The sequence below is a fragment of the Fragaria vesca genome, linkage group LG5, assembly GCF_000184155.1.
Source record: "Fragaria vesca subsp. vesca linkage group LG5, FraVesHawaii_1.0, whole genome shotgun sequence".
Lineage (NCBI taxonomy): Eukaryota > Viridiplantae > Streptophyta > Magnoliopsida > Rosales > Rosaceae > Fragaria > Fragaria vesca.
In genome coordinates this window covers 13,673,569-13,700,370 of record NC_020495.1, presented here as the reverse complement: position 1 = coordinate 13,700,370, position 26,802 = coordinate 13,673,569, and the positions used below count along the sequence as shown (strand labels likewise).

Genomic DNA, 26,802 nt, shown 5'->3' with positions numbered 1-26,802 from the left:
AAAGGTTTTTTTTTTTCCTGTGAACCATATTACAAGTATTACATACTACAGAAATGCCTTGAGTAGGATTTACAATAACCTGGGATGATTCAAGGTTCCAAATTGTTCTATATATCCTAGGTGAATCAAGAATTACATTGTCCACATTAGAATACTTTCAGTTCAGCTCTCCCACTTCTTGATCATTAATGTAACCCATAATCTGAACCCTTCGGAAAAAGAAGGGTTACTGTGATACTATGATAAACAAGCGATAAGAGAGCAAACGCTGGTGCCCTCTTTTCAATTCCTCACCTTTCCTCATTTGCCATGCCAAACTGGCTGTTTGCTCAATATTAATCAGGCCTTGCGAGATATTGTTTCACGACTAGTGATTTATAACCACAGTATTTGAGTCTCATGCATTGTAATGCACCCCATAAAATCTGTGTAGAAGAGATCACATATTTGGACAGGTTTGAAAACAAATTGTAATCATGTCTCCTATGTTTTTGTTTTTTTATATTATACTTTAGTTCTGATTGTAACAAGTGTAGTCTCTCAAGTTCAAGGAGTATTGCTTTAGTCTACACATCAGTGACACATTTCTCATTGGAATTAGATTTTTATTTGTTCCCCTTCAGAAGTCCTAACTCTTAGGACATGCAAAAAGGTATAATTAGATTGATTTTTTGTTTGCATTGCAGAATAATTGGCCCTGCAATGCCATCGGCTGAGCTACTTGCTGCTGCAGCCAAATTGACAGAAGCACAGGCCGAGCTCAGGTTAACTTAATTAATTTATTGAGTAAATGCTTTGTTGAGTTTGTTCATTCAAGTCTTGTTTTGCATTCATGAATTATGTGTTTGCTGATTGAGATGACCTGAAATGTTCTAATTGAAATATATTTATGTTTAGGGAAGTGGAGTTGGAGGAGGATGATGGAACCTTCATAGGGCCTCCACCACCTGCTGTTGTTGCTGAAGTTGAATCAGCTAATGAAGCTGAACGGTTTGAAGAGGTATTGTGCTCTTATCATTTACTTGTTTGGATCAATAGTAGTGAGCTTGTATTAGATTTAGGTTAAGAGTTTGTTCAATCATCAAATCTCATGTCTCTTCCTTTGTTATTCTTCATTTCTTGTGCTTTTACTCAAATGCATAACACATCATGCAGATATTGATTTTAAATGAGCGGCTTATTTATTGTAGGTGATTCTCTTGTTATATTTTTTTACTTACTCACTGACATCTATCGCAGGTCACGAGGATCATGGATTCCGATAAAAATAGTCCATATGATGTTCTAGGAGCAAACCACAATATGGCTCCTGAGAACATGAAGAAAAGGTATGATTGATAGTGCTTGTGTATATGTGGATGTAAGAGTTTATGTGTCAAGATACTATACTGATCCATGTTCTGAACAACTTATCCCGAACTTGGTATACATTTGACTTTGGTCACTGATTCTTCTTTGTCTAATAAACAATCTCATCTTATCATTCCCTCAGGTACTGGAAGATGTCTCTTTTGGTGCACCCTGATAAATGCTCACATCCTCAAGCTCAGCAAGCATTTGTCAAGTTGAACAAAGCTTTTAAAGAATTACAAGATCCAGAAAAGGTAACGGTTATTTCTTATTTGACATGAATGAAAGTTCACTAATGAGTCGATCGAGACTCCATTTTGTGTATGTGACATGTACCCTTTGCCGTATCCAGCTGATACAGCATGCAAAGTCTTTTGCTGCATCTGTGCTTCATTGTACATCTACTCCTGAACCACATAAAATCTCTTGTTAGATAAGCACTGAGTAATGCTAGGTGAATAGCCAACCAGGCACTATTTAGAAAGCACCTTATGTGGCAGCTAACTTAGCTTACCCACTTTAACAATCAGACAAATAAGAAACAATCATTAAATTATGTGGCAAAGCATTATCAGCTGGTGCAATTCATATGGAGCTGGTAGTGTGTAGTGTATTGAGTCTTTGCTGTAGGTTTCAGTTCACTATTTGATCATGGTTGTCTTTCTCTTGTTGCAGCGGAAAGTGCTGGATGAGAAGATTAAACTCAAGGAGGAGCATGAAAAATTCAAGGTATGGATTTTGACTTTCAGTTGAATCTTCCTTTAATGAATAACACAATTCAATTCTTGATTTCATTTTGCTTCTGCAGCTGGAGTTGCGAGCAATGCGGGAAGCTGCACAATGGAGAAAGTTACAAGGTTAGCTAATTTTTGCTGATCTGGTTTTTGTCTCAAACGGCTCTGTCACTCTATCATGACTTGACAAAAGTGGTTGAAAGTAGTGTTCTGTTTTGGTTAAAAAGATATGCCTAACCCTTTTTTTTAGCCTCTTGTTTTGGCCCTCTTTGGTAATTAATTCTTTCATTATTGCAGATTAATGTTTTAACATGAATTCTACATTCTTGAATCTTCTCATGTATTTGGGATTTATTTTCTTTAATTGAGAAAGCTTGTTGGCAGGAATATCCATGGAGGGTGATGATGAGCTACTGGCAGACATGGATGTTAAAGAGGAACCCAAAAGAGATGAGTGGATGACAACGCTTCCTCCTGAGCGGAGAGTAAGTCTTTCTTTTTTTTTTTTAGTTATGTTACAATTCTTTGAGATATTGTTTCAATTTTTGTACATTAGATTGCCCACGAAAATAGATTGTTGCAGTTATGTCATTGTCTTTCTGTGTTTATGTTTAAACGAAAAGAAACATGCATTTGAGATTAGACTCTTCATTTATTAAAGCCATTCAGAGCTCATGGTTCAGCTTGCAGTACAGCTGCGAGACAATCTCAGTTGGTGTGCACGACTTCTATTTTTGATCTAGTAGTTGTCAACTTTGGAACATAGGATTCTGAGTTACTAGTATTAGATCCATTCCCCTTTATCTGTGGCTTTTTTATATCAATACATCCTGCAGAAATGGATGAGATAAGAGAGTTACCAATATGGCAAGTATGAGAGGATTTTAAAGTACCCGAGTTAAATAATAAAACTATATATTTATCTGTGGTTCAACTGCCTGTTGTGCTGTACTTTGTGTTACAAAGTTTGTACATCATATTTATTTATTCAAGAAGTGCTGTACAAATTATAATAGCCTTATAATAATGCCCATCCTTTAATTTTTCTCAGCCTGGTGGTATGCCTACGCAATCAACAAAATTTAGCAGCACCGTTAAAGAAGGACGTGGTGATACAAGTGCATGGACTGATACCCCTTCTGATAGAGCCCAGAAAGCTAAGATGGAGTATGTAATCATAATATGGTGCCTTTCACTGTACATTTCTATGTATATGACTTTTAATCCGTTTTAATTCCCATGGCAGTTACTTGGAAGCATATAACAAGGCTGCATCACTTGCTTCAAATGAGGAGAAGAAAATGAATAGTTCAGATGCAGATTTGGTGGACAGATACAACAAAGAAAAACGATCAAAATCATTGGTAGAAAAACATGAAGAGACTGCAAGCCGCCCAAAGAAAAAATCGAAGCAACCCTTAGAGAAGGAGAAGAAGGAAGAATGGGTAGGAAAACATCCGTGGAAGCCTTGGGACCGTGAAAAGGATTTGACAGCCGGTAGACAAAGTGTAAAACTGGATTCCGATAACATGGCTCAAGGTTTAACGTCTCGGTTTTCTGCGGGAACCGTTCAGAGAAACTTCCTTTAGCCACAAACGAATCTAGGGTGATTGCTTTTTTCCAGGCTTATCAGAACTTTCTTTATACATGAATAGTACCTTGAGTTGTATTGTACATGCATGATAGTACATTTGTATTCTTCTGTCAATTTTCTTGTTAACAAAAAAGTATGGAACTTCAGTTCAGCAGGGTCATGAGTTTTGGGTAGGGAAGGATCGATGAGCCTATGCCTATCAATTATAGAGGCACATGGACAAGATTTTAACAAGTTTAGAGTTTCCAAATTGGTTAAGCTACCTTGGTGATTAACTTACAAACTAAGCAACTAGGCTTTTTTAATGTTGAGAAGGGTCAACTGACCCCTCTTGTCAATGTCTAAATACGGATCTTGACATGCACGGATGTCACATTAGTAGTGTCATTTTGGTTACTCGGTTTGCTTTTGATTCCACACAATCGATGAGCTCTTGTGTATCCCTTTTTTTTTTTTAACTATTAATGGATTGACACACAATTGACATACAACTTCTAAACCCGAGTGCCACTATTAAGCGGCAAGCACCCCTAGTTCTTTTGTTAAGATTAACTTTGATGGTTCGGTTATGGGAGACTCGGCAGCAAGCGGGTTTGTCATTCATGATTTTGATGGCAGACCCGTCTCTGTCGCATCTATTCATGTTGGAAGAACCTCAGTGCCTATTGCAGAGGCGATGGCATTGAGAGATAGCCTAGTGAAAGCAAAAGAGAAAGACTTTACTAGAGTGGAAGTGGAAGAGGACTCCAAGCTAGTAATTGAAGCGGTGAATGGTCGATTTGATCCACCTTGGAGATTGATCAAGCTAGTTTAAGACATTAGAGAGTTGACGACTAGTTTTGATTCCATTAGATTTAAATGTCTTTTGTGAAGCTAATTTTGTAGCGGATGTCATTGCTAATATTAGTCATTCTAGTGTTGTCCCATTACATTGGGATCATCTTTGATATTGTAAACTTGGGATGCCCTAAGGGCTTTTGCCTATAAAAGTTTATGTTCTCTTCAAAAAAAAAAAAATTGATTAAAAAAGATATGTATATATATTTTAGCCAACATATATGTTTCTTCTCGTAAATTCATAGAGCAATAGTTACTCCTTCAGACTAAAAAAAACAAAAGTTAAGCCAATATTTCCTCCTCAATTGGATAGAGGTTGAGGGATCTTTGGCGGAATAGCTAGTAGTGCTCCCAATTGGTTGGACCTTAGTCGAATAAGGAAATGCTTAAATTAAGAGCATGGAGACAGCTTTTTAAAGGTGATGTGAGCAAATCCAAGAATGTCAATAAAGATAAACTCTTTTTACAAAGAATTATTCAATAAAAAAGAATATTACTGTTTTATACAAAATAAGCGTGTTGACGAAAAATTGAAGTGAAAGACTAATTCGTTAGTATTTAGCTCAAATTCTGAAATCTGAAAACAACTCAAATAAGGAATGAACAACCAAATATCTGGAAGCAAAAGAGGAACCAAAAATCTGGAAGACATTAAATCTATTAACAGTGATATAAAACCTGAAACAAAATAAAAAAGGAAAAGAAATAAAAATAGAGTATCTCCAAGAAATGGTAAAGCCAACACTTGACCAGCTCGGGTACACATGGAAGGAAGGGGACGAAATAGCATGGGGCAGAAATTGCGTAGGCAAAAAGGGGGCCCACCAAGTAGCATGAAAAATTGATTAAATAAACAAAAATGAGATGTATTACTATTCCAAGAAGAAGAAGAAGCAAGCCTTTTGCAAGAACCTTGGGTTGTTTCGTTGCAAGCCACCACACAACAAAACAGGAGGAGGAGGAGGCACAAACCTTCATTTTCACAAAGGTACCACCTTTTTGATCTCCTCATCTCCAAAATCAAATCTTTTTTAGATCTGAATCACCACATTCCTTTGTTTCCATCCTCAATTTTTTTGGTTTTGATTTCCAACACTTTGCCCAGGTTTTCTTTCTTCCCACATCTTGTGCAAAAGTTGTTCCTTTTTGTTTGGAATTATGTTTTGGTTGTGAATTGCAGGTGGGTTTGTGGTTTCTAGATTCAAGATCGAATTTTTTTTGCATTTTTTTGAATGTGTTGGGTACCAACTTTGGAATTGTAGATTGGATTTGGAATGGTGTTGATTTCGAATGAGTTGGGTCTAGTTTGATATCTGAATTCATGTTTGTTGTGCATGTTTTGTGTTTTGATTCTGTTGTTGTGTGAATATAATGTTTACATCTTAATCTGATTGATGATTTGGTTTCAGCCTTTATATTTTCAGGTTTTGTGTCTCCTCTGAGTAAGTTAATTTGATAAAGTAGAGAGAAAAAGGGTGGCAATATGGAGTACGAGACTAACAACTGGATTTGGGATGGTGTGTATAACCACCCACATGTATTTGGAGGTTTAATGCTCACGGCTGCCTTGCTAGGCTTGTCCACGAGCTATTTTGGTGGAATTTCGGTCCCTCAGTTGCCTTACTTATGGCCGGATTCGGGGATTTTCCATAAGAAGAAATCTGAGAAGAAGCGCATTCGGGTGTACATGGATGGGTGTTTTGATCTCATGCATTACGGCCATGCCAATGCTCTGAGGCAAGCCAAGGCTCTGGGGGATGAATTAGTGGTTGGGGTTGTTAGTGACGAAGAGATCGTTGCCAATAAAGGACCCCCTGTTTTATCCATGGAAGAGAGGTTAGTGTCACTTATGTTCAGGCAGACCACACAAACACTTTTTACTGTTCAGACATTTTTTTCTGAAGAATGTTTTTGTTCAAATACTAAAACATGCCAAAAACAATTCTTAAGCACATAGTGTGGAGCTATGTTCCCCAATACTGAAACTCAGTCGTATTTGGGAGTGGATTGTGATACTTTTTCACCCCCTACATTTTGTTGTTCAAGTCAGAAACTCTTGTAGCTGTTCTTTGTCGCTTTATACTTTAGCTGGTCTTTCAATAGGTGATATAATTATTTTGCGGTATGTGCAAGTAGCTTTATATATCTATTCATTCTACTATTATCTAATGAGACGTTCTTTCCAGATTGGCTCTTGTAAGCGGGTTGAAGTGGGTGGATCAAGTCATAGCCAATGCTCCTTATGAAATCACTGAGCAATTCATGAACAAGCTCTTCAATGAGCATAAAATTGACTACATCATACATGGTGATGATCCTTGCCTGCTTCCAGACGGAACGGATGCTTATGCCTTGGCAAAGAAAGCTGGTCGCTACAAACAAATCAAGCGCACTGAAGGTGTCTCCAGCACCGATATTGTAGGTACTATAATTCTCTTGATCTACCTCAGCAGTTCTTGCTTCGTTAAAATTACCAAGTAATTACTATGCAATTGATAAATTTAGTTTAAAATTATGCAAATTTTAAGTCAGCTAAAAGTAAGATTCAAATTGTATGTAGAATTTCCCGCACTCAATATTCATTCTGTCATTTGCTTATCTTGTATTTTGTGAAACTTGCTAAACTGATGAGGTTCTACGAAAGCATCATTACCAAATGTGATTACTAAGATAACTTTTGTTTTTAATTCCTCTAATAAGAATCTCATATTAATGTAGGGAGGATACTTTCTTCTTTAAAGGAGACAAATGATACATCTTCACATGGAGATACTTGTGAAGAAAGTCAATCCAAGAGTGCCCAATTATCTCAATTTCTGCCAACATCCCGAAGAATTGTGCAATTCTCCAATGGAAAGGCATGTATTATTTTTTTTTCTCAATATTGGTAGGGAGACTTCGGGGCTGAATTATTATTAGTTTTTCTTACAGACATGTCTTGCTAATTTAAACCAACTTGGACTCCTAACTTCATCACTGAGATAAGTGGTTAAATATCTTTATATCAATATATCACTTCCTAATAGATGCTGTGGTATATTTGTGCTACTATAATGGAACCATGGCAAGGCAAAATCAGGGACACAAGTAATTTGCATTTCACAGATATCACAGTCCTTCCTGACAATTTTATTTTTCAGGCTCCTGGACCAAATGCTCGTATTGTGTACATTGATGGGGCATTTGATCTCTTTCACGCTGGACATGTTGAGGTATAACCATAACTCTGAGTACTTGTGCAAACCTATTTCTTTAACTGATTCTTTGCCTAAATTTTGTCTTCTAGACAATATACTTTAAAATTGGGTTGTTGTAGTCCATATTCCAGTCTTGCACCTAGTTTCCAAGTCTCTATATATAGAGGTGCTAATTTTCTACCCGTCAACTCCATTTACTTTCTAGTTAACCTTCATGATGGTCTTTCATGAAACAGCATTATCCTCAATACAGTATCTCTCTAGTACCCACCATCTTTCATGACATAATCTTATTGTCTTAAGAGAAATATTCTGACTGCTGCATAAATATATTAAATGTGAGTCTGTGACCGTCAATGACTGAAAAAGGTTTTCTGATAATTTGCTGAGAAAAGGGTGTATTCCCTCTAGGGGTACCTTATTTTAACTCAAGACACAGCCATGCTGAATGGAAGACCTTATTTTAACTCAAGACACAGCCATGCTGAATGGAAGCATGTGCATGTTGCCAGGTGGCTTGCATGACCGCTGGAGTTTTTTTTTTCTTGCAGCATCTTCCCTTTCTGTCGGACATGTCCACTTTGCTTTTTCATTACATTTTTTATATCAGGCTCATATCTGATGGCCCTTTTGTTTCTGTGGGTGCTTACTAGATTCTGAAGAATGCTAGGCAGCTTGGAGACTTTTTACTAGTTGGCATCCACAACGACTACACTGTGAGGTACTTTCGTTTTCTGGACTCGACATCATAAATTAAATCATATCTGTGTTTACCCTTAAAGTTTATCCTTCTCTTTCTTATTTTTACTATGAAGGTACATTAAAAGTATTAAAATGTTGTTCCTCGCAGTGAACACAGGGGGAAGCATCCAATAATGCATTTACACGAACGTAGTCTTGGTGTGCTGGGTTGTCGCTATGTTGATGAGGTCATCATAGGTGCTCCTTGGGAAATTACCATGGATATGGTGAGAGCTTGTCGAGATATGTTTTAAATGTATTTTGTCTCACGTCATTTCATTGCATATATAACCATTAGCTACATGTTTTCCACTCTTTATAGGTATGTCTCTGTCTTGTGTTCATTTTGAGCTACTATATCTTCATTCAATTATCTGCAACTTTCTTCCATCGTCCTTTCATGTAGCTTGATGATGATTCTGTCTTGAACCATACATGTCCAGTATTGCTGCTGCACCTCATCCAATGCTTTCCTCCACTTGTTTCCTTTAGATAAGCATACCTAAGAAATGTGATGGTATACTGGATCGTATACACTAAGCATGTGTTTGACATATCATGTTATACTCAAAGATTTCATCTTTCATTATTGCACAAGCCAAGTAAGTGAAACAGCAAGCAGCAAAACTTTTCTAGACATACTCGATTCACGGAATGTGACAATCTCACAAGTCAGCCAACTTCTGAACCAAATATTATTTTTATATGCAAGAAATAAATATTAGGAAAGTTACCTAGTTGGCTAAAACCCTATGTTGGAGTTGGTCAATTAATGATATTAGGCATAAAATACACGTCTATACTTGTCTAATGAAAAATAAGTTACTGTTGTGATGTGATGTGTCCTTCATAGAGGATGGAACTTACCCATACACATTTGTTATTTGTCTCAATTGCTAATACTATCATTCATTGCATCTCTCTTCTCTAAATGAACCTTCCCTCCCTACCTTACTTGTTTGTCTTGCACACTTTTTTCATTGCATCTGGTAGGAATAAGGTGTACCTCTGATTTGAATTCGGTAATCACTGTGGCTTTGCGTTCTCGCATGTGCAGATAACAACTTTTAACATTTCATTGGTGGTGCATGGGACAGTTTCCGAGTACAACTCCTCGTTTACTGTAAGTCATTCTATCAGAGTTGATCAGTAATTGTGTGTAGCTGATAAGTGGGTAAATTTGATAAGATGGTTTGTATTATTCAGGGTGAAAGTGATCCTTATTCTGTTCCCAAGAGCATGGGGATTTTCCAAGTACTTGAAAGCCCAAAAGAGATCACAACAACATCAGTAGCCCAGAGGATAATTGCTAATCATGATGCTTACCTGGTATCAATCTAGTCCTTTTCTGTCTTTTTAATTGATGCAACACAAAATGCCAAGAGATACAGAATCAACTCTAGTCACTTGTACAGATGAAATTTGGATATGTTTTTCTTTTTACTGTCTGGAGTCAGTTATGCCATGTTAAACTGCATATTCTCTTGATATCATCTCTATTTATTTAGACTGAGTCGTTAAGCCTGAATAACTTCTGTTAAGAATGCTCAGTATGGTTGTCTTTTTCAATGGGACCTATCTTCTCATGTTTTAATTTCATTTCCCCCTTTGGAGGTTCGTTATTTTCTCATAATCGTTGCATATGTATGACCTCTGCAATTCTGCTTTGGGGAGTACTGATCTCCTTTGCCTTTGATGCAGAAACGCAACGCCAGGAAGACAGCAAGTGAAAAGAAATACTATGAACAGAAGAAATATGTCTCAGGAGACTAGCTTTTGTATAGTTCTCATGGGGTAAAATAGTGAAGTTCTTCCATCCACAGCACCCATAGAAGAGGTGCAGTTGTTGAGGCTATAGAAAATGCCATTTGTGTTTGCTAAAAGCTTTGGAAGAGAATAGAAGGAACGACATGGAAGATTGCTCATCAGACTTCCGTGTAGCTCTTCGTTTTCCTGTTGCGGTCTCTCTGTAACAGTATTTATAGATGCGAACCTCAATAATGTATTAACCTCAGTCAGGCTCCCTGTGCATATTTTTGTAATCAACACTTGGGTGCTTACACTTCTCCCAATTATTATGTCATTGTTCATGATTTTGATTCATTAAAATTACGTCCTCTTTGCTCTTCACGCAAATTGTCTTAAACGCCAAAACTTGTCCAGGTCCTTTACTGGTCCCCAATGAAATCGAGGAAGATGATGTATGTACCCAAGAAAAGCCAAAGCCTTTCCACCAAAGTTCTAATGTACTTAGACATCAGTACATCAAATAACTAGTTACTACGGTCGGACTAGTTTTGTGACTAGTTCGATACAGAAATAGAGTTGTCACGAACTGGTCTAATTTGCAAGCCAAAAGGTCGTGGCATCCAAAACAATTCTAGCACAGCAAACAATCAGCATCCCAAAATTTTGGGAGTAGTGATAAAAGGAACTTCAAAATCAGATTAAGAAGTTCATTATGAGCCATAACAAACATGCAAATCATTCTTGGATAAAATTCCTACACCGCTATTAACACTTGATTACTAAACTACATTTCCTAAAAGAATATAGTTAGAAACACAGAGACCTACTAGTAAGAGATGGAGGACTCATTTCTTCATAAGCAAACCTAGTCACCACACTAGGCATTTATAGAGTCTCATCGAAACCAAGTGATGGGTGTTGATGTGTTCTGTGGAGGTTGTGGTGTCATACAGTGTTGTTGTTGCCACTGCTGAAACCCTTCACTATTACTCCCCCAAATCCCTCCATTATATCCATTGCTTGTTCCTCCTGCTCCTGCTGCTGGTGTACTACTATCTTCGACCTCCATTGCCGCTGCGCCCATCTCCTCATCCTCCATGGGCTCTCCTCGATCATTGGATTGCGAAACCTCAGTAGCTGGCATAGGTGGGAGCTGAGATGGCACCCACGGAACAACCGCTGTACATTGGTTCCTACTGTCTTGCTCTTCCTCACTCTTGTCACATTTCATGCCATACTGATAGCTGGAGCGAACAAATTGGTCTATCAAAAAACACACCCCAAACATAAAATTAGCGAATTTCCCATAATAACAATGAAAACGTAACTGGGTATTGAGCAAGACTTACCCTTGAATCCAGAAACAAGGTCAGGACTAAGAGAGATAGAGACATTAGAAGGGTTATAGAGCATTGGGTTATTTACAGGGTTGAATAGCACAATAGCCCTTTCTTGATTTTCAAGCTCCTCAATCATTGGACCATAATTCTGAGCCGGGTCGAATTCAACCTCGTCTTCCTCCAAAATGGGCGGTAATTGCGCATCCTGAAAGTGAAAATTTGACAGTAAATAAGAAGAATGAAATGAAATCCAAACAGAGAGCAGACTTAGATTACGTTACATACCAGACGGCGAATCTTTCTGGCCGGAGAGGAAAGAGAGAAGTCGGACAAGTCATCGTTGACTTGATCGAGCTGGCCCAGCTCCTTCCTCTTCCGGGTGGTCATGTTTCTTTGCATTGGCTCGGAGACGAAGTAGCCTGCCATTGTTGACTGAGCGAAGAATTTCAGATGGGGTGGTGTTTGGCAGTTGTGGAAGGGTGGGTGGTGGAGACAAAAGGTGACGGTGAAAGTGGAGAGGGATTAACAGGTGGTGAGTGTGAGAGTGAGTCTGTGTAATAAGGAAGGAGGCAAATTGGGAAAGAGAGACAGGGAGAGCTTTCTGCGTGCCTCTAGACGTCTGTAGAAGCCAATGGAGAGGATGATCCATGTGCCAGGGGAATTTCTAGTCTGTGCCTCTGTGGGCTTTGGAGGATGAAGTACATGGCCCATGGTTTGGTAAGAAAGAACTCACATTAATGGAACGATGAGATGAGACGTGATAAAGTAGTATGAGGTTTATATTAAACTAATTGATAATAGATGTGATAATTTAAATTTTTATAAAATTCACAGGTAGTGTCTTATATTTCTGATGTGAGATTAATATCTGATCTTAATAGGCTCCTGCACGTGTAGCGAATTTTCAAGTCTAACACGTGGACAACATTTGGGTGACGTGGTTAGGTAATTCTTAGCTTTTTCTTTTTTCCGATTGTAAAAAATAACTAGAAAAAAAAGACTTTACTGACTCACATTTTCAAGTGATCCGGATGGAACAGTGAGACACCCTAGAGCTGGACGATCTGCCACAATTAGGACATGTTGAAATGCACAACTTTGGACCATAAAGGCCAACCATTTGATGTCATCAACAAGAGACTTGATACTGTAAAGAACTGATGTTTTGACATGATAGACAATCTATAATAATTTCGGAACCCATTCAACTATCCATATAGGATTTTGTAAAATTAACACAGTTTGCAAACCTTCTCTTAAGACATTTGCTTAACCACCAAACCACTTGTATCACAACCCTTTTAGCCGGAGCTATGTGAGGATTGTCGAACTGATCACGCAGAACAAAACCTGATGAGGCTTTATTTTGAGTTATAATTACATCAAAATTTACTCTTTACGAAATTAACATCTGGAGGGTGCCAATTGATCATATGGAAAGCAATACACGACGAGATATGATGAATTGTATTAACAGTGTAGTACTTAGAGACCAAAGTCAAAGCCTCATAGTAATAATGATTTGCATTAACGCTAATATTTTAACTTCCTTTAATATCAATTTTATGATACCCATGGTTTAAAAAAAAAAATCCAAAAGAAAAGTAATCACTAGGATTGTGTTTGGTATTCAACGTCGTCGTCGTCATCGTCATCATGGGTTTTAACGTCAAAGATTGAAGGCTTGCGCTACATATGACTCCTCGTCTTTGGGAGAATACAACTTGTTATGTTGTACGGTTGTACCAGGTGTGTGTACGTATCAAAGCTTATTTTCGAATTTCGACCCATATTTTATTCGCGCCGAGATGGCTTTGATACACACCGGAAGTGGTATAAGGAGACGGATTTGACTGCAGGAAGCCTTCAAACAGTCTCGTGTACAATCTTCCCGGTGGAACATACTCTCTGAGCCTCGATCACAACAGGGCTGCTACAAACTCTTAAGAAAATATTCTGAAAGGTCTCATTTGATTTGCGGAAAGTAAACATCAGGAAAAGGAGTGAAAACGCATATGGAATTTCTAATATATTCACAAAGTAAAAGGAAGAGTACAAACTGAAACAATTATAATGGAGGCAGCTAAAATAAGGATGGATTGTAAGAGGAGTGTACAATGTCTTGCTACATGAGCTTCTACACGACAATTTACAAGTGAACAAGATTTATTCATCTTTATTGTTCTAGAGTGCAGAACCTGATGATGATTTTCATTCCCCGTTTTCAACAATGGTGCGACCTATTTCCATAAGATCTTCACCTGCAACTCTTTTATGTACCGCATCTTTGTGATTTTATTCAGACTCCTAGTGTTGCTAAATTATAGAGGGGTGCACTAATTTATTTTGCAGCGATATCAGACAGTGGTACTTTGAGCTACATTGGCACCTGTGCTCAGCTAAGCATCTTCGACTGGGGCGAGCAATAGGATGATTGAAGAATAACTTAGCATCGGGTATAAATTGGCGTCAAGAAAGTGAGCATACTGTTTAACTGCAATATCTCTTTGTGGGACGTCACTAGACAGGAAGTCAAAGGGTGAAGGCTTGCTGGTGTCTACCAAGGGTTCCCATCTGTATCCATGCCTCTCTGGCAGTGATACATTCACTGGTAAATGACTGGCGTTGAAGGCAATGTAGATCTCTCTCTTCACCGAGTCAACCTGGATTAAAACGAACAGTCACAAACCAAATGGGACAGTAGCAAGTTTGTGAATAACTGAATATAAACATCATTTTTTTTTTGTATGGACATAATTATCTCAGACAGAGGACAAACAAGTTTATCATCCAACCTAAGATTATGTGGGAATAGCATGGTAAATCCTTTAACAGGTTTAGTCGGAATTATAAGTTGCTGATTTAGTTTTGATATCTGATAAAGAAAGTGACCTTGACAGAGGAGAGTGGATTTAGTTTGAAATGTGTCCAAGAAAGATAGCAAGAGAAGGAGAAGAAACTAACAGAACTGGAGAAAATGAGAAGAACGAGAGAATGATAGTAGATTGACAGTTTGGTGAATACTGAATAGGGTCAATTTGACCACAAAACCATCTTTAAGACAATGCTTTATAGCATAAAACTGAATAAGATCATCTTTCATTTCTGTGTTTTACAATATCTATTGATATTGAAATGTATTAGTCAGGCTTTTATATGGATTGTAACATTGTGATCGTGGAACCAATGACTCCAAAAATATGACTAGGGAAGAGCATCATGAATGCATACCAGAGTAAAGGCCACAAAGCGGCTAGTTTCAGACCAGTCTGGCACCCCAGGAGCAAGACCATGCCACTGCAGCCTCTCTGCTGTTGGGAAGTAATTCAAACCAAGTGACTCACATTCCCTGCAGAGTTCACATTAGATGAGGTGATACAAAGGTCAATCAGTAAGCAAAATAACTGCAATAATGATTAATGATACAGATGCTTACTGGCGGAATTTGGTCATAAGACAGCAAAATCTGAAAAAATCCGATGAAGACTCTTCCTTCTTATCCCACCGGAAGTAATTAATCTAGAGAGCACAGCAATGACCATGAGAAAAGAAGAAACGGTTGTGAAAGAAGAGTATTGACAAGGTCTAGAGAATTACATAATTATCATGGCAATATGTGTTGTTGTTACCCCCTTTTGTATGACCATATTCATCACCCATATATATCATCGGAACACCCTGATAAAAGAGAAAGTATGAAGCAATGTCAGTACAATCCATGTACAAAGTTCCATGTGCGCTAGTGGTCATCCAAAAAAGTTACTTCAGTAGTTGAATTCTGTTCTTCAAATCCTTTACAATTTAACAGGAGAGACTACCAAAAATAGTTAACTTACTTACTGTGTAGGAGAGATCATTTTTCTTTTTCTCCTCTTTCCTTACACTGCTATTAATGCTACTATTTTGGTGCTACGAACCCTATAGTTGGCCATGCCCCTTCCCAGTTAACTGACAGTGTGACGTAGCAAGAAAGACTATATTTCACTTTGAAATATTACTTGCCAATTTTTATTTTTTTTTAATTCCAGTAAATCAAAATTTGCAAAGACAATGAAAAGAAACACAGGTCCTTGTGGTCCAAATGGAGAGCGACATATAAAAAGGACCTATATCAAACCTTACTCTAATAAACCATTAATTATAACAAGAAAGAACCAGTAGCGTCTTACTTGGGAAACCATGAGGCAGACGAAAAAATTCCGCATTTGACGTTTCCTCAGTTTTCTCACTGAAATGCTTGCGAATTCTCCCTCCTAATAATTGAGTACACATAAAAATTATTTCTTGAGTCTAGATTATCAACATATACAATTAAATTTCTTTTTAGATGTACAGTACTTGCAACTTTTGATGATAATTACAGACCAACACCGGCACCAAACTGTCCTAAATATAAGCATAAAATAGTAACTTTTATCACACTCACCTGTCCACAGTTCCAGCTATTATTATGATTCTCTCCGTCATTGTTGTCTTCTCCATTTGCCAGGTTATGTTTGTTGTTATAGGTTACTAAATCAGCTAAAGTAAAGCCATCGTGTGCACAAATAAAATTGATGCTGTTCCATGGTCTTCCTCCCCCTTCCTGAAACATAGGTATAATGATACTACAGAGGGTGAGCAACAGAGAGAGAAGAATTATTTGTGAGGCATAATTCTGAGAGCATGAGCAGATACAGTTTCATATACTACACCACACTAAATTCAGGAGACATAAATCGTTCTATATATATTCCAACAAAGACTTGATCAGATTCAGATGCTAATCAGTCGTCTATCAATACTTAACCAGAAGATGGCCACCAGAGTCATGATTTGAAGTTTCGGACTGTATAAAGATAAAATTGAAATGTTTTTAATAGAAGGAAAATGGGAAAGTTGGAGAGAAAAAATTGACATAGCAGACCAATTGACTCGAACACATAATAGGGTTTCTTCTTGAACTACCTGGTACAAATTAGGGCTCCCACAAAGGCATTTGGCCATAGCCCCAGAAAAGCCATCTGTACCCTTGATAAACTGCCGCACTGTGTCACGATACTGAAAATTACAAGAAATAAAAATTAAATTACAAATGCATATTATGGAAGAGACAACATACATAAAAAACTCATGCAAGGAGCACCATGGAGAACGCTACAGGTTTCAGGACTGGGGAACAAGGTACATCTAACAAGTGGAAGAGGCCTTAAATTCAAGCCAAATTCCCTTTCGAACATGTCAGTGTACTATTATTCACGGTTACTAATTTGGTGAAATAGATCACCTGCAGAAGTGCAGGATGCTAATACCAAAATACTTAATTATTATGATGATTACAATATATCTGCAATTATTGGTTGTTTAAGAGCCACTTTGTGGACCTTATACAGGAAATTAATAGTGTATGTTTAGCATAGGCAATAGTCAACCTCCAAGTATACTAGAAGAGGTGCCAAAAATAAGAGGATAACCAAGATTCTGTTTAATTGCTCAATCTGAACAGGAAGCCTGCCGACGAAGTTGGAATTGATAAACAAGGACACACAAATTAGATTGGAAAAAGGCTCATTATCCGTAAGCTACAACTTAGGTTCGAATATTTTAAGGCATAACCTTTCCACTCATTGCTTAGCTAGCTCTATGATAGCTGGCAAAACCCTAGACATTTGGATATCATATGATTTATTGTGACATTAATTCCTAATCTCCAGTTGATTAATAGAGATGGTGAGTATAGAAGTGAAATGTCTGAACAGACCTTCCCATTCCATTCTGACCAATTACCCCACTGAGGAAACATGCCAAGTTGGTACAAGCCTCCTGCATCCCAAGCTTCAGCTATCAGCTGTTGGAAAATGGCAAAGAACGCTCAATCAGTAATCCTTCTAACAGCGTATAAAGAAAAAGTAAGATTTGAAAGCAGCATTTTCTTAGATGTTCCCATTTGGCCAGCATTTTGTTCTAGTATGCTAGTCATCTGTCAGCATAAAACTAAATCAGATCTATACATGTCTACTATCGATGCCATATTTGCTGAATAAGAATAGTGAAAGTATCTATGGAGGCAAAAATTGATCAAAATAACAAATCCAAAATGATTAAAACAGATCTATACATGTCTACTGTCTGGTATTTTGAAAAACTGGAGGCAAAAGCTTATCAAAATAAACCAATCCATAGTGTCGATTCTAAAATGGTCGCTTCTAATGATATATTTATACCATTAGCCAACTATATAAAGTACACTGTGTTTCTATATTAGACATATAGAAGTCAATGAAGGTTTAAAAGAAAGCTGACAGGCTACTTGCATACCGCATGCTCCTGGGAACTTACAAAAATGATAAAAGTAATTACTAGTTTATGTATGAAAGGTGTGAAGTCTTAACCTTCACTCCATGAAGTATTGGGTCATTACTAATCATGTCAATCAATGGAGGACTAGCGAGAGGGGTTCCAGTTGTCAACAGGTCACCTTCTATCACACTCCCGTATACATTAGTTGAATCCCAGAGACTGCACAAAGGAAAGGAAGATAAAAGGACAGACATAAACACCTATCTCCTGTTTTTAACTAACTCTGAACTTTGCATCTTAGCAGATAACCTGGTACCCCTGGTCATAATAGAAGCAAGATCGAAGCGGAACCCATCCACGTGCATCTCTGTTACCCAATATCTGTTGCAGAAAAGAAAATCAATGACCTTTAAAACTTTGGACTACAAATTAGAGGATTTCCATGAAAACAAATAATGTCTAAATAATTAAAAATAGATAAATAATTAGAAAGAAAAAAACTAAACAAAAAAACTGATAAAATATCCTTGTTATCGGATAGCAAACACTATTTTAGTTTTAAGCTCAAAGACTAACAGGTTCATGAATAGTTTACACATGATAAACACTTTTATATTACCAAGTATGAACTGCTCTTGCTATACTTCTTTTTTTTTTCCATACTTGTCATTATTCACACATATATAGATCTCCAAGGTCACAATTCATTTATGCAAATAGTGAAAGTTGTTTATGCCTGCATAACCAAAGTAATACATGCAACATACTTGATGAAGCTTGACCACCAATACGGTATTGGTTGTGTTACAGATTATCTATAGAAATCTCTGCCTATATAAAAAAAAATTCAAAATCACTTAAGCTTGTATTCTAGAGATGAGATTCTAGGACAAAATGTAGATCAGAAGTTAGGCCATGGCTACCTCAAGCAATCTACTATGAACTGTCGCACAACAGGATGGTTGCAATTGAATGTGTTACCACACCCTGAATAATTATAAAACTCTCCCTGTAAAGAAATAAAACGAAGAAGAAAAAGAAGACAAGACAATAGATTTAGGTTGCATATATGCACACAGACAATCAAACCAGATAAGATCAACGGGAAAAGTTAAATAGAATCTTTATCAATTCACAACTTAAACCGCACTCTTCTCATCTTTTCTTCAAATTTAATCAGAAGATGAAATATAGTTATACCTTAGGTGCAAGCATGTAATAGACACTGTTGTCAGCACCTCTAAAAGACAAAATCGGACCATTTTCATTCCCTTCAGCTGTGTGATTGAAAACAACATCCATGATCACCTGGTTTAATAGAACTGCTTTCGATAATCTTGAAGACGGAATATATCACTAAAGACTTTTGGAATCATAGTAGTATTAGCTGTCACCTCAATTCCACGTCTATGTGCTTCTTTAACAAGAAACTTGACTTCATTTATTGCATCACGGCCACAGTTACGTGTGCCAGCAGATGAATATCTTATCATTGGTGAAAAGAAATTGACAGTCGAATACCCCCAATAATTTACCCTGGCAATAAATGAAAACTTATATAAACTTGATGCTGGAATGTTGTGTTGCAGTTTATAAGATATTAAAACATTAGAAAAGTTGGTCTGCAATTTGGACTGCTTTGCAGCACAGCGGGTGTACGGTTTCTTTTAAGGGCATCGAGGAGATTTTCCTACTCAAGGAATTAACTTCTATGGGATCTGAACTGTTAGCTTTGATTTGATGTTGCAGTAAGATTGTCCATAAAAAGAAAAGGGAAAGAAAACTATGTAAATAGAAGGTAAACGTATAGTACTTGTAGTCACCCAAGACAGAATTGTAGCCAAAGTACTCCAGTTCATTAAACTCATGACATGGCATTAACTCTATACAGTTGATCCCAAGTTCCTGCAAGTTGAACACAACCTAATAAGAACATCCACAAACGAACAAGCATGACCATGTTATTTTCTGATCATCACAGTAAAACTGTTCAAGATGGTTATTTTTCTCATCCTCGTTTCCATGCAATGGTGGTTTCTCTTTACTTTGGGTATACACGGAAGTTACTTGAATGTACAAACATTTATTTGGTGCATGCTCCAGAAGAACAAAGTTTTATAGTCATTGAAGTAAAACATCTCTCATTCATATGTCCAATTGTCTTCCAGTGCACTATGCTTACTCATGCAGAATTGTTGTACAAATATAATCTTGAAACTAAACCATAAAAGGAGGGCATTTTTCTCTAGAAGATCTCGAAAAAGTACCTTCAAGTGATCAAGCTTCTCCACCAAACCAAGGTACGTACCAGGCAATTCAGTCATGCTCGATTCATGCCTTGTAAAACCTCGCACATGCATTTCGTATATGATAAGATCCTTTTGTGGATAATTCAGAGGTAAATCTCCTTCCCAGTTGAACTGAAATCAAATGGAAGAGTGTTGGAAAGATATTCCAAATCATGGAAAATATGGTTAATTGCCAAACTTCTCTGTTGTTTAAGAACTAAGCTCTTGAGTTGAGTTTCCTGTAAATATTACAGTAGGATGAAAATTTGAGTTATAGGTTTAAATCGAGTTGGTCATTTTAAACAATCACAGGCCAGTTATATGTTTACTTTCAATATAATTCCTGGGAATGATAACATACATGTTTTAACTGAACAAATACATCAAATGACGTTTACAAGGAGATTAAATCTCACAAAGTCAGCAAGATAAGAATGCAGGTTACAATTGTTCAACAAACTGTAGTCTTATCCCACTCCCTACCCAGAGAAGCAAAACAACATTGATCCAGATTATTAAAAAGGACCCAGGAAGAATAAATTCCAGACTTACAGATAATCCATGATCAACTTCCTTTCGTAGTACCCTACCCCCAGGGGAAGTCCGCCCTATTTTCATTTTTAACAAGGCTCAATGCCCGCCAAGTTCAGATAAGGGAATGCTTTCCCCAACCAAGGGACGGGAAGGAATCCGCTTTCGGAGATAGATATTTTATTTGTTTTTCTTGAAAACAAGGATGGCCTACTGTGTTATCTGAAATATCCTTGGAAATTAAAGAAGCCAAGAATGAATAAACCTCACATAAACTAGCACCAAGATGTGCAAAGCCCAGAACTTAAATTTGAACATATCAGTGCTCGGTAATGTGATGTAGAGCATTACCAGGCATTGAAAGTCTACGTTAACATGCCCCGTAATAGTCAAATTTTTGAACTTATTTACTCTAAAGCAATGACCAGCTGTTCCAGCAATGAGATTTGATTCACATTTTAGATTATTGCAAGTGCACTTTTACAGTTTAAATACTATGACAATCATGATGACAAATAAGACTCTAGGAAGAAGAGGAGGATAAAAGAAAATAAAAATGAGAAAGTTTAGGTTTGGAGAAAAGCATCTTGGAGTATTTTGGGTCACCATCGACCACAGAAGTTAAAATGGAGGGAACTAGAAAAAGTTACTTCATAAAAAAGTAAAGATATTCATGCTTGAACAACTTTTAAATATAGTAGAGAATTGGGATAGAAATATGAGCATAGAGTTGTTATTTAAAACTAATGATGCAGATGGTGTTAATGTTGGTCATGTGTCTGTTACTACATAATTCAGTGAAGTTATTTACTCAGAAACAGGACTGCTTGATAAAACAATAGCATGAAATAAATACCTTATCATCAAAAGAAGGTACCATGCAGGCCATTTGAGGCCAGCAATTACCATTGGGACCTAGATTCCCAAATTCACCTCTGCGTATAACTGCCTAGACAAAATTTAGAGAAACAAATACATATGAGTGCTTCCACAAAAATTATTAAGTCCCATTCATGAATCATAAGACTAATTCATAAAAAAGCAACAAAATTTGAACTCATGAAGGAGGAGGGAAGGAAAAAACACACAAGATAAAAATAAAAGATTTAGTCATTCAGATCAATCACCTTTGCATAAGGATCCATTACAATCTTCGAAGGATCATAGTAATGCCCCTCCTCCGGAGAAAACTTGCCATCGAATTTATATCCGTAGAGGATATCTTTGACATCTCCAGTTAGAAAAACATGCCACACATCACCAGTCTTATTGTTCAAAGGATCAAGAGGGATCTGCTCAGTCACTTTATCCTGCATCAAATGAATAGCATTACCTAAATCAATCACAACAAACTCGACAATCAAGAGCCAAATGCAAGTTCCAAATTTCAAGTGTATCCGAGTAAATTTGTGTTCAACAGTAAAGATTACCAAGATAATTTGATAAATTCAACAGAAATCACACTCCAGCTGTCACTATAGGCAATCTCTAGGTTTCTACAACACAAGCTCAAGCTTCCACAGCAAAATTGAGAAAATTGAGGAGCGCAAATCAGACCTGCTCTAAATCGGCGGGAGTGATCAAACAGACAGTAGCGGAAACCGCATTTCCGGCGTAGACGGCGAAATTGACGCCACCGTCGCACGGCGTGGCGCCAAAGGGATTCGGACGACCATCGGAGACCTGAAAACGACGCAGTTTCGGACTCCTCTCGACCACCGCGGTCTCCACCGCCTCAGCCGTCGTCCCCGCCCCTCCTCCGTCGTTCGCCTTCACCGGAGGAGCGTGTCTCCGAAACCCTAGCATCGGGCGGTTGAGACGATTGGGGCCGGGGAGCCTTGCATTGGAAGCAAAGCGGTTGTGGTGGTGGGGAGAGTAGAGCTTGGGAGGACTGGCCCAAGTGGCTAGCTGCTCCATTAGTTCATGAATAATGATGACACACTGTGTTCTAGGGTTTGGAGGAGAAGAAGAAGAGAGAGGGAGCTACCTCATCATCTGAAATGTGAAATGTGAGAGAGATTTTGGAGCCATGTTTTTGGAAATGATTAGTTATAAATAAATCTCAGTCAGCTGGAGGAGCTGCATTTTCGTTCGTGAATCGCAATATCAGGTGGGTCCCGCGAACTTGTAGTTTACCGTTTAACCTTCTTTTTTCTATATAATTTTGATTTGATGAGTCCTGACCCGTTTGGGCCTCCTACCAAAACCCACCGTCCTTTTGGAATCTAAAACAACGAACGAAATCCCATTGTGGTGACACTGTGACAGCATGGACAGAACCATGAGAGCTTATCGTTGCTCTCATTGGTGTTCCTTTTGTCTTTTTTCCCCTACATACGGGCCAGATCTCTGCATAACTATTGAAGACCGACACCTTTGAATTTTTAGAATCAAATCAAACATAGTGTTACTTCACTGTTTATCAAGGTCGGTACGTATGGCTTGATAAGTAATGGATTTAATTCATTTTGAGATTAACTTCATTTTAATCATCCTTCTTTTAATTTTAAAAATTTACTTTCTAAAATTTTCCATTTTCAATTTTTATAAATATAACTAATTGCTGAAATTTCGTCTAATTTGAACGTTAATTTTAACTTTATAATTCACGTTAAGGGATAAAATAGTCATATAACAACAAAAATCGCATTTTATGACTATTTTTTTAAGATTCCATACTAACATTTAACTCTTAAATTACAACAGAATTTTAACAATTATGCATAATTTATGAAAATTGGAAACTTTATTGGGTAAATTTTCAAAATTAAGAGTATGAGTATTGAAAAGATGTTAACCTCAAACCTCAAGAGGGTAAACTGAAATTAATCCATAAAGGATTAAAGAGAATGGTTAGAGAATAGAGACTGATCATTATGTAGTTTTAGAATCAACTAACATTCAACTGAATGACAATCAATTAGAGAATGTGTTTATTACTTTATTAGTTCTTACAAAAAAAAAAAAAAATCAGTAAACATGAATTCTTTCTTTCGCAAGCAATCAAGCATATCATCCTCATATTTTAACTCGTAGATGATGTCGGTAACAACGAGGAAGGTTTGGACATATTTGGCATGGTTTCCTACAGTTTCTAAGTACAAAGTACGAACCCTAGTGATATGCAAAATGTCACAGTATATTTGATCTTTGGGAACCTCATAAGTACATCTAGTCCACTGCATCTCGAGAGTGAAAAATAGAGGCTTTGAATGTAGTGAAGTGACTTGTTTCACTTAGTAAGACAGATAAGGGCTGCAAATACTCTAACATCCATAGCATAAGTAGTTATAGCAAGTGAATGTGGGTCGTAGTGTAACTAAGAGATAATTCCGTTTAGGCATTCCATCCAACGTAAGCATTCGGATAATCAAGAATGTGACGTGACATGCTCCAAAAATCTAAGAATTATTTACTATCTTTCGAAAGGGCACTATTCGGAGGCCAAAGCATATCTTATACTAATGAAAGGGCCTCTCAGAAATCCCAACTTGAACTTGATCAACGAGCATTTCGGGGACTAGCCCACTTCACATTGGAACAATTACGAGCGTCTATTGAGACCCAAATATTACGGGGGTGGCCGGTGCAAGTAGAGATGTTGTCTTCTTGAATAGCCGACAATTTACATGGTGATACTTTCAATCATGGTGGTGGTGGCGATTCTGCTATGGAGGTGGCTAACATTCCACTTATGAGCCTATTGGCTATGGTTGCTCTCTTCTGAGATTTTAGGCCTAGAACTATGTATAGCTTAGATCTAGAGGAGAATTTGTTTTTAATTCTTTAATATTATAATTTTGGTTGCGATTCTTTTTTCCGAGAGAATAATGCGTAATGTAACAAAAAGCTTCTTTCTCGTTTTTTCTTTAATCCTCTTTGGGGCTTCTTGGTTCTTTTGATTGAGCTTAATCTAAGATGATGGTTGTGCTAGGTGTGTGCTGAGTAGTGTATGTTTTAAGAGCATGTTTAGTTATGTACACCAAGTAATGGCTTACAGTGCCTTATCGACGTTCATGTCATTATCGTACTGCTTGCTTGTTGTATTGTTAAAACTACGGCTGACAAAAAAACCAAAACCAGTCAAAACTGCACCGAACCAACACCGAGAAACCGAAACCAGATGGAACCAGGGCCATTGGTTCTGGAAGCCGCACAGAACAAAGGAGCACTATATCGGTTTGCGGTTATGTGCATCTAGAAAACCGATTAAACCAAACCGAACCGACATAAATTCATTTAATGATTAATACTTAATTCTTCATGATCTTAATTTCTTATTGATAATGGGTTACTAGGCTCTGAGCCCAAAAAGCACATCATAGGGCCCAGAAAATTTTGTTACATTGTCAAAATAAAGAAAATGCCCTTTTGGTGATTCGAACTCTGGTTGTTTCAAATACAACAAAAAAGCTTAACCATCCCTGCTGCATGAAGAGACACTTAATAGCTTCATATTTTTGTATTTATTAAGATAAATCTCATCATTTTTTTTTCCATTGGCATGTATGTTTTACATTAATTAATCAAATTTATTTTCTTAAATAATTTGTATCTGAATAAATTACTAATTAATATATGCATGAGAATTAGTAAAGCCATTAAGTTTAAGAATGGGAAAATGCCCATTTAGTACAAATTCAAACCTCTTATTTCCCATTCCAATGATAATCTTTTGCATTAGCCCATTCTAATATAAGATAACCATTTTTATGCCCAAATGCACAAATCTTTACTAAAATCTTAACAAACCATATTATTTTAAGACTATTTTGCCCCCACCTCTTCAACATGAAAAGACTTGGCCGGAACCTCGGACTCCGGTCACCGGCCGCCGGACTCCGGTCACCGGAATTTCCCCGATCGCCGGATTCCGGTCACCGGAATTTCCCTGACCGCCGGATTCCGGTCACCGGATTTTCCCCTGTAACCAGTTACTAACCCCCAATAATCAGTTACTGACCAGTTAATGACCCATAATAACCAGTTACTAACCCCCAGTAACCAGTTATTGATTAATTACTGACACCCAGTAACCAGTTACTGACCCCCAATAACTTTTAGTCTTCAGTACTGACACCCAGTAATCACTTAGTTTTCAGTTACTGACACCCAGTAATCACTTAGTTTTCAATTACTGACACCCAGTAATCACTTAGTTTTTAGTTACTGACCCCTAATAATCTTAGTTACTGACCGGAGAGGAGAGAACTAAGGAACCGGCCCGACGGTGAGCACCCACATTTCTTCTCTGGGCACCCACCTTCCCCGACGGTGAGCACACCGGCCTCCTCCACCAACCCCGGCGCACGCTAGCAAGCAACGCCCTTCCAGGGGAGTAGGAGAAGCGGTGAGGCAGCTTAGAGCCGGCTTCCGGGGCTGTGCGGTTTCGGGTGATTTTGCGGAAGCAGACGAGGAGGAAGAAGAGGAGGGTGAAGGCGGTGGTGGCGGCGCCGGCGAGTGGGACGACAAGGTTGGGTTGCGGCAGAAGAGACGACGGCGGCGTCGGGGACCGGGTGATTGAGCGCGGTAGAAGGTGGATCGAGAAGAGAAGGTGGTCGGAGGAGATGAAGCAGCGGTGCTTGTGTGGGCAGCTAGCGTCGGAGGAGGAGAGAGAGAGAGAGAGAGAGAGAGAGAGAGAGAGAGAGAGAGAGAGAAGAAGAAGAAGAAGAAGAAGAAGAAGAAGAAGAAGAAAGAGATAAAAACTGTGTGGATTTAATTAAACACAGGGTAATAACGTATTTTTCTCAAGAATCATTTGAATGGGCACAAGGATAAGACTTTAATTGGAATGGGCTTTAGTTTTCAAATTTTTTAGCATTAGGGCATTTTCCCTTTAAGAATCACCTTGTCAAGAAATGGACTAGAAATATTTATTGAATTAAATTTCAAGAAGTACCCAATCTATACTATTTCACCTTATATTATTATATCATGTAACAATATTTTCTTCATATTTTTATTTGGTCTAATAGACATTTCTTAAAGATATAAAACTTAAAGTTATTATGCAAGTTTTTATAGTTTTAATTAAAGTTTTGTTATTTTCTCAAAAAATTTCGTCGAAAATTCCAATTTTTGGATCATATTTCCATAATCTTCGATGTTTTAGTCATTGACATGAACAATACGATGTATTAGACATCGTTAGAGAAAAAAAAT

The 26,802-nt window shown here is 37.6% G+C and overlaps 4 protein-coding genes across 4 annotated transcripts in view; 2 read left to right on the top strand and 2 right to left on the bottom strand.

Annotated features, from left to right (window-relative positions):
- LOC101310027 overlaps positions 1-3,809 on the top strand; it is a 5,505-nt gene extending 1,696 nt beyond the window's left edge. Inside the window, exons 3-11 of the mRNA XM_004299731.1 lie at positions 687-764; positions 898-1,000; positions 1,240-1,328; positions 1,493-1,604; positions 2,026-2,079; positions 2,159-2,207; positions 2,469-2,569; positions 3,136-3,251; positions 3,331-3,809. Of these exons, the coding sequence (XP_004299779.1) occupies positions 687-764; positions 898-1,000; positions 1,240-1,328; positions 1,493-1,604; positions 2,026-2,079; positions 2,159-2,207; positions 2,469-2,569; positions 3,136-3,251; positions 3,331-3,673 (1,045 nt within the window). The 3' untranslated portion in view covers positions 3,674-3,809. The remainder of the gene's footprint in view (positions 1-686; positions 765-897; positions 1,001-1,239; positions 1,329-1,492; positions 1,605-2,025; positions 2,080-2,158; positions 2,208-2,468; positions 2,570-3,135; positions 3,252-3,330) is intronic.
- A 1,598-nt stretch (positions 3,810-5,407) lies between these two features.
- Positions 5,408-10,582, top strand: LOC101309733 (ethanolamine-phosphate cytidylyltransferase-like). The gene is made up of 10 exons (XM_004299730.1): positions 5,408-5,503; positions 5,925-6,351; positions 6,702-6,937; positions 7,234-7,373; positions 7,656-7,727; positions 8,366-8,433; positions 8,563-8,680; positions 9,511-9,576; positions 9,660-9,782; positions 10,155-10,582. Exons 2-10 carry the CDS (start codon positions 5,999-6,001, stop codon positions 10,224-10,226), a joined length of 1,248 nt encoding a protein of 415 aa, XP_004299778.1. The 5' UTR covers positions 5,408-5,503; positions 5,925-5,998; the 3' UTR covers positions 10,227-10,582.
- A 114-nt stretch (positions 10,583-10,696) lies between these two features.
- On the bottom strand, positions 10,697-12,027 carry LOC101309448. Its single transcript, XM_004299729.1, has 3 exons — positions 11,828-12,027; positions 11,552-11,747; positions 10,697-11,465 (listed from the first exon to the last, which is right to left on the bottom strand). The coding sequence occupies exons 1-3, from the start codon at positions 11,966-11,968 to the stop codon at positions 11,098-11,100; spliced, it is 705 nt and encodes a 234-aa protein (XP_004299777.1). The 5' UTR covers positions 11,969-12,027; the 3' UTR covers positions 10,697-11,097.
- Positions 12,028-13,607: 1,580 nt separating this feature from the next.
- LOC101300631 (isoamylase 1, chloroplastic-like) lies at positions 13,608-22,557 on the bottom strand. Its single transcript, XM_004301361.1, has 18 exons — positions 22,198-22,557; positions 21,768-21,950; positions 21,497-21,589; positions 20,089-20,241; positions 19,635-19,726; positions 19,216-19,357; positions 19,022-19,129; positions 18,745-18,830; positions 18,131-18,202; positions 17,914-18,040; positions 17,283-17,369; positions 16,490-16,582; positions 15,969-16,127; positions 15,712-15,795; positions 15,140-15,220; positions 14,979-15,061; positions 14,774-14,891; positions 13,608-14,205 (listed from the first exon to the last, which is right to left on the bottom strand). The coding sequence occupies exons 1-18, from the start codon at positions 22,555-22,557 to the stop codon at positions 13,942-13,944; spliced, it is 2,385 nt and encodes a 794-aa protein (XP_004301409.1). The 3' UTR covers positions 13,608-13,941.
- Between the last annotated feature and the right edge of the window lie 4,245 nt (positions 22,558-26,802).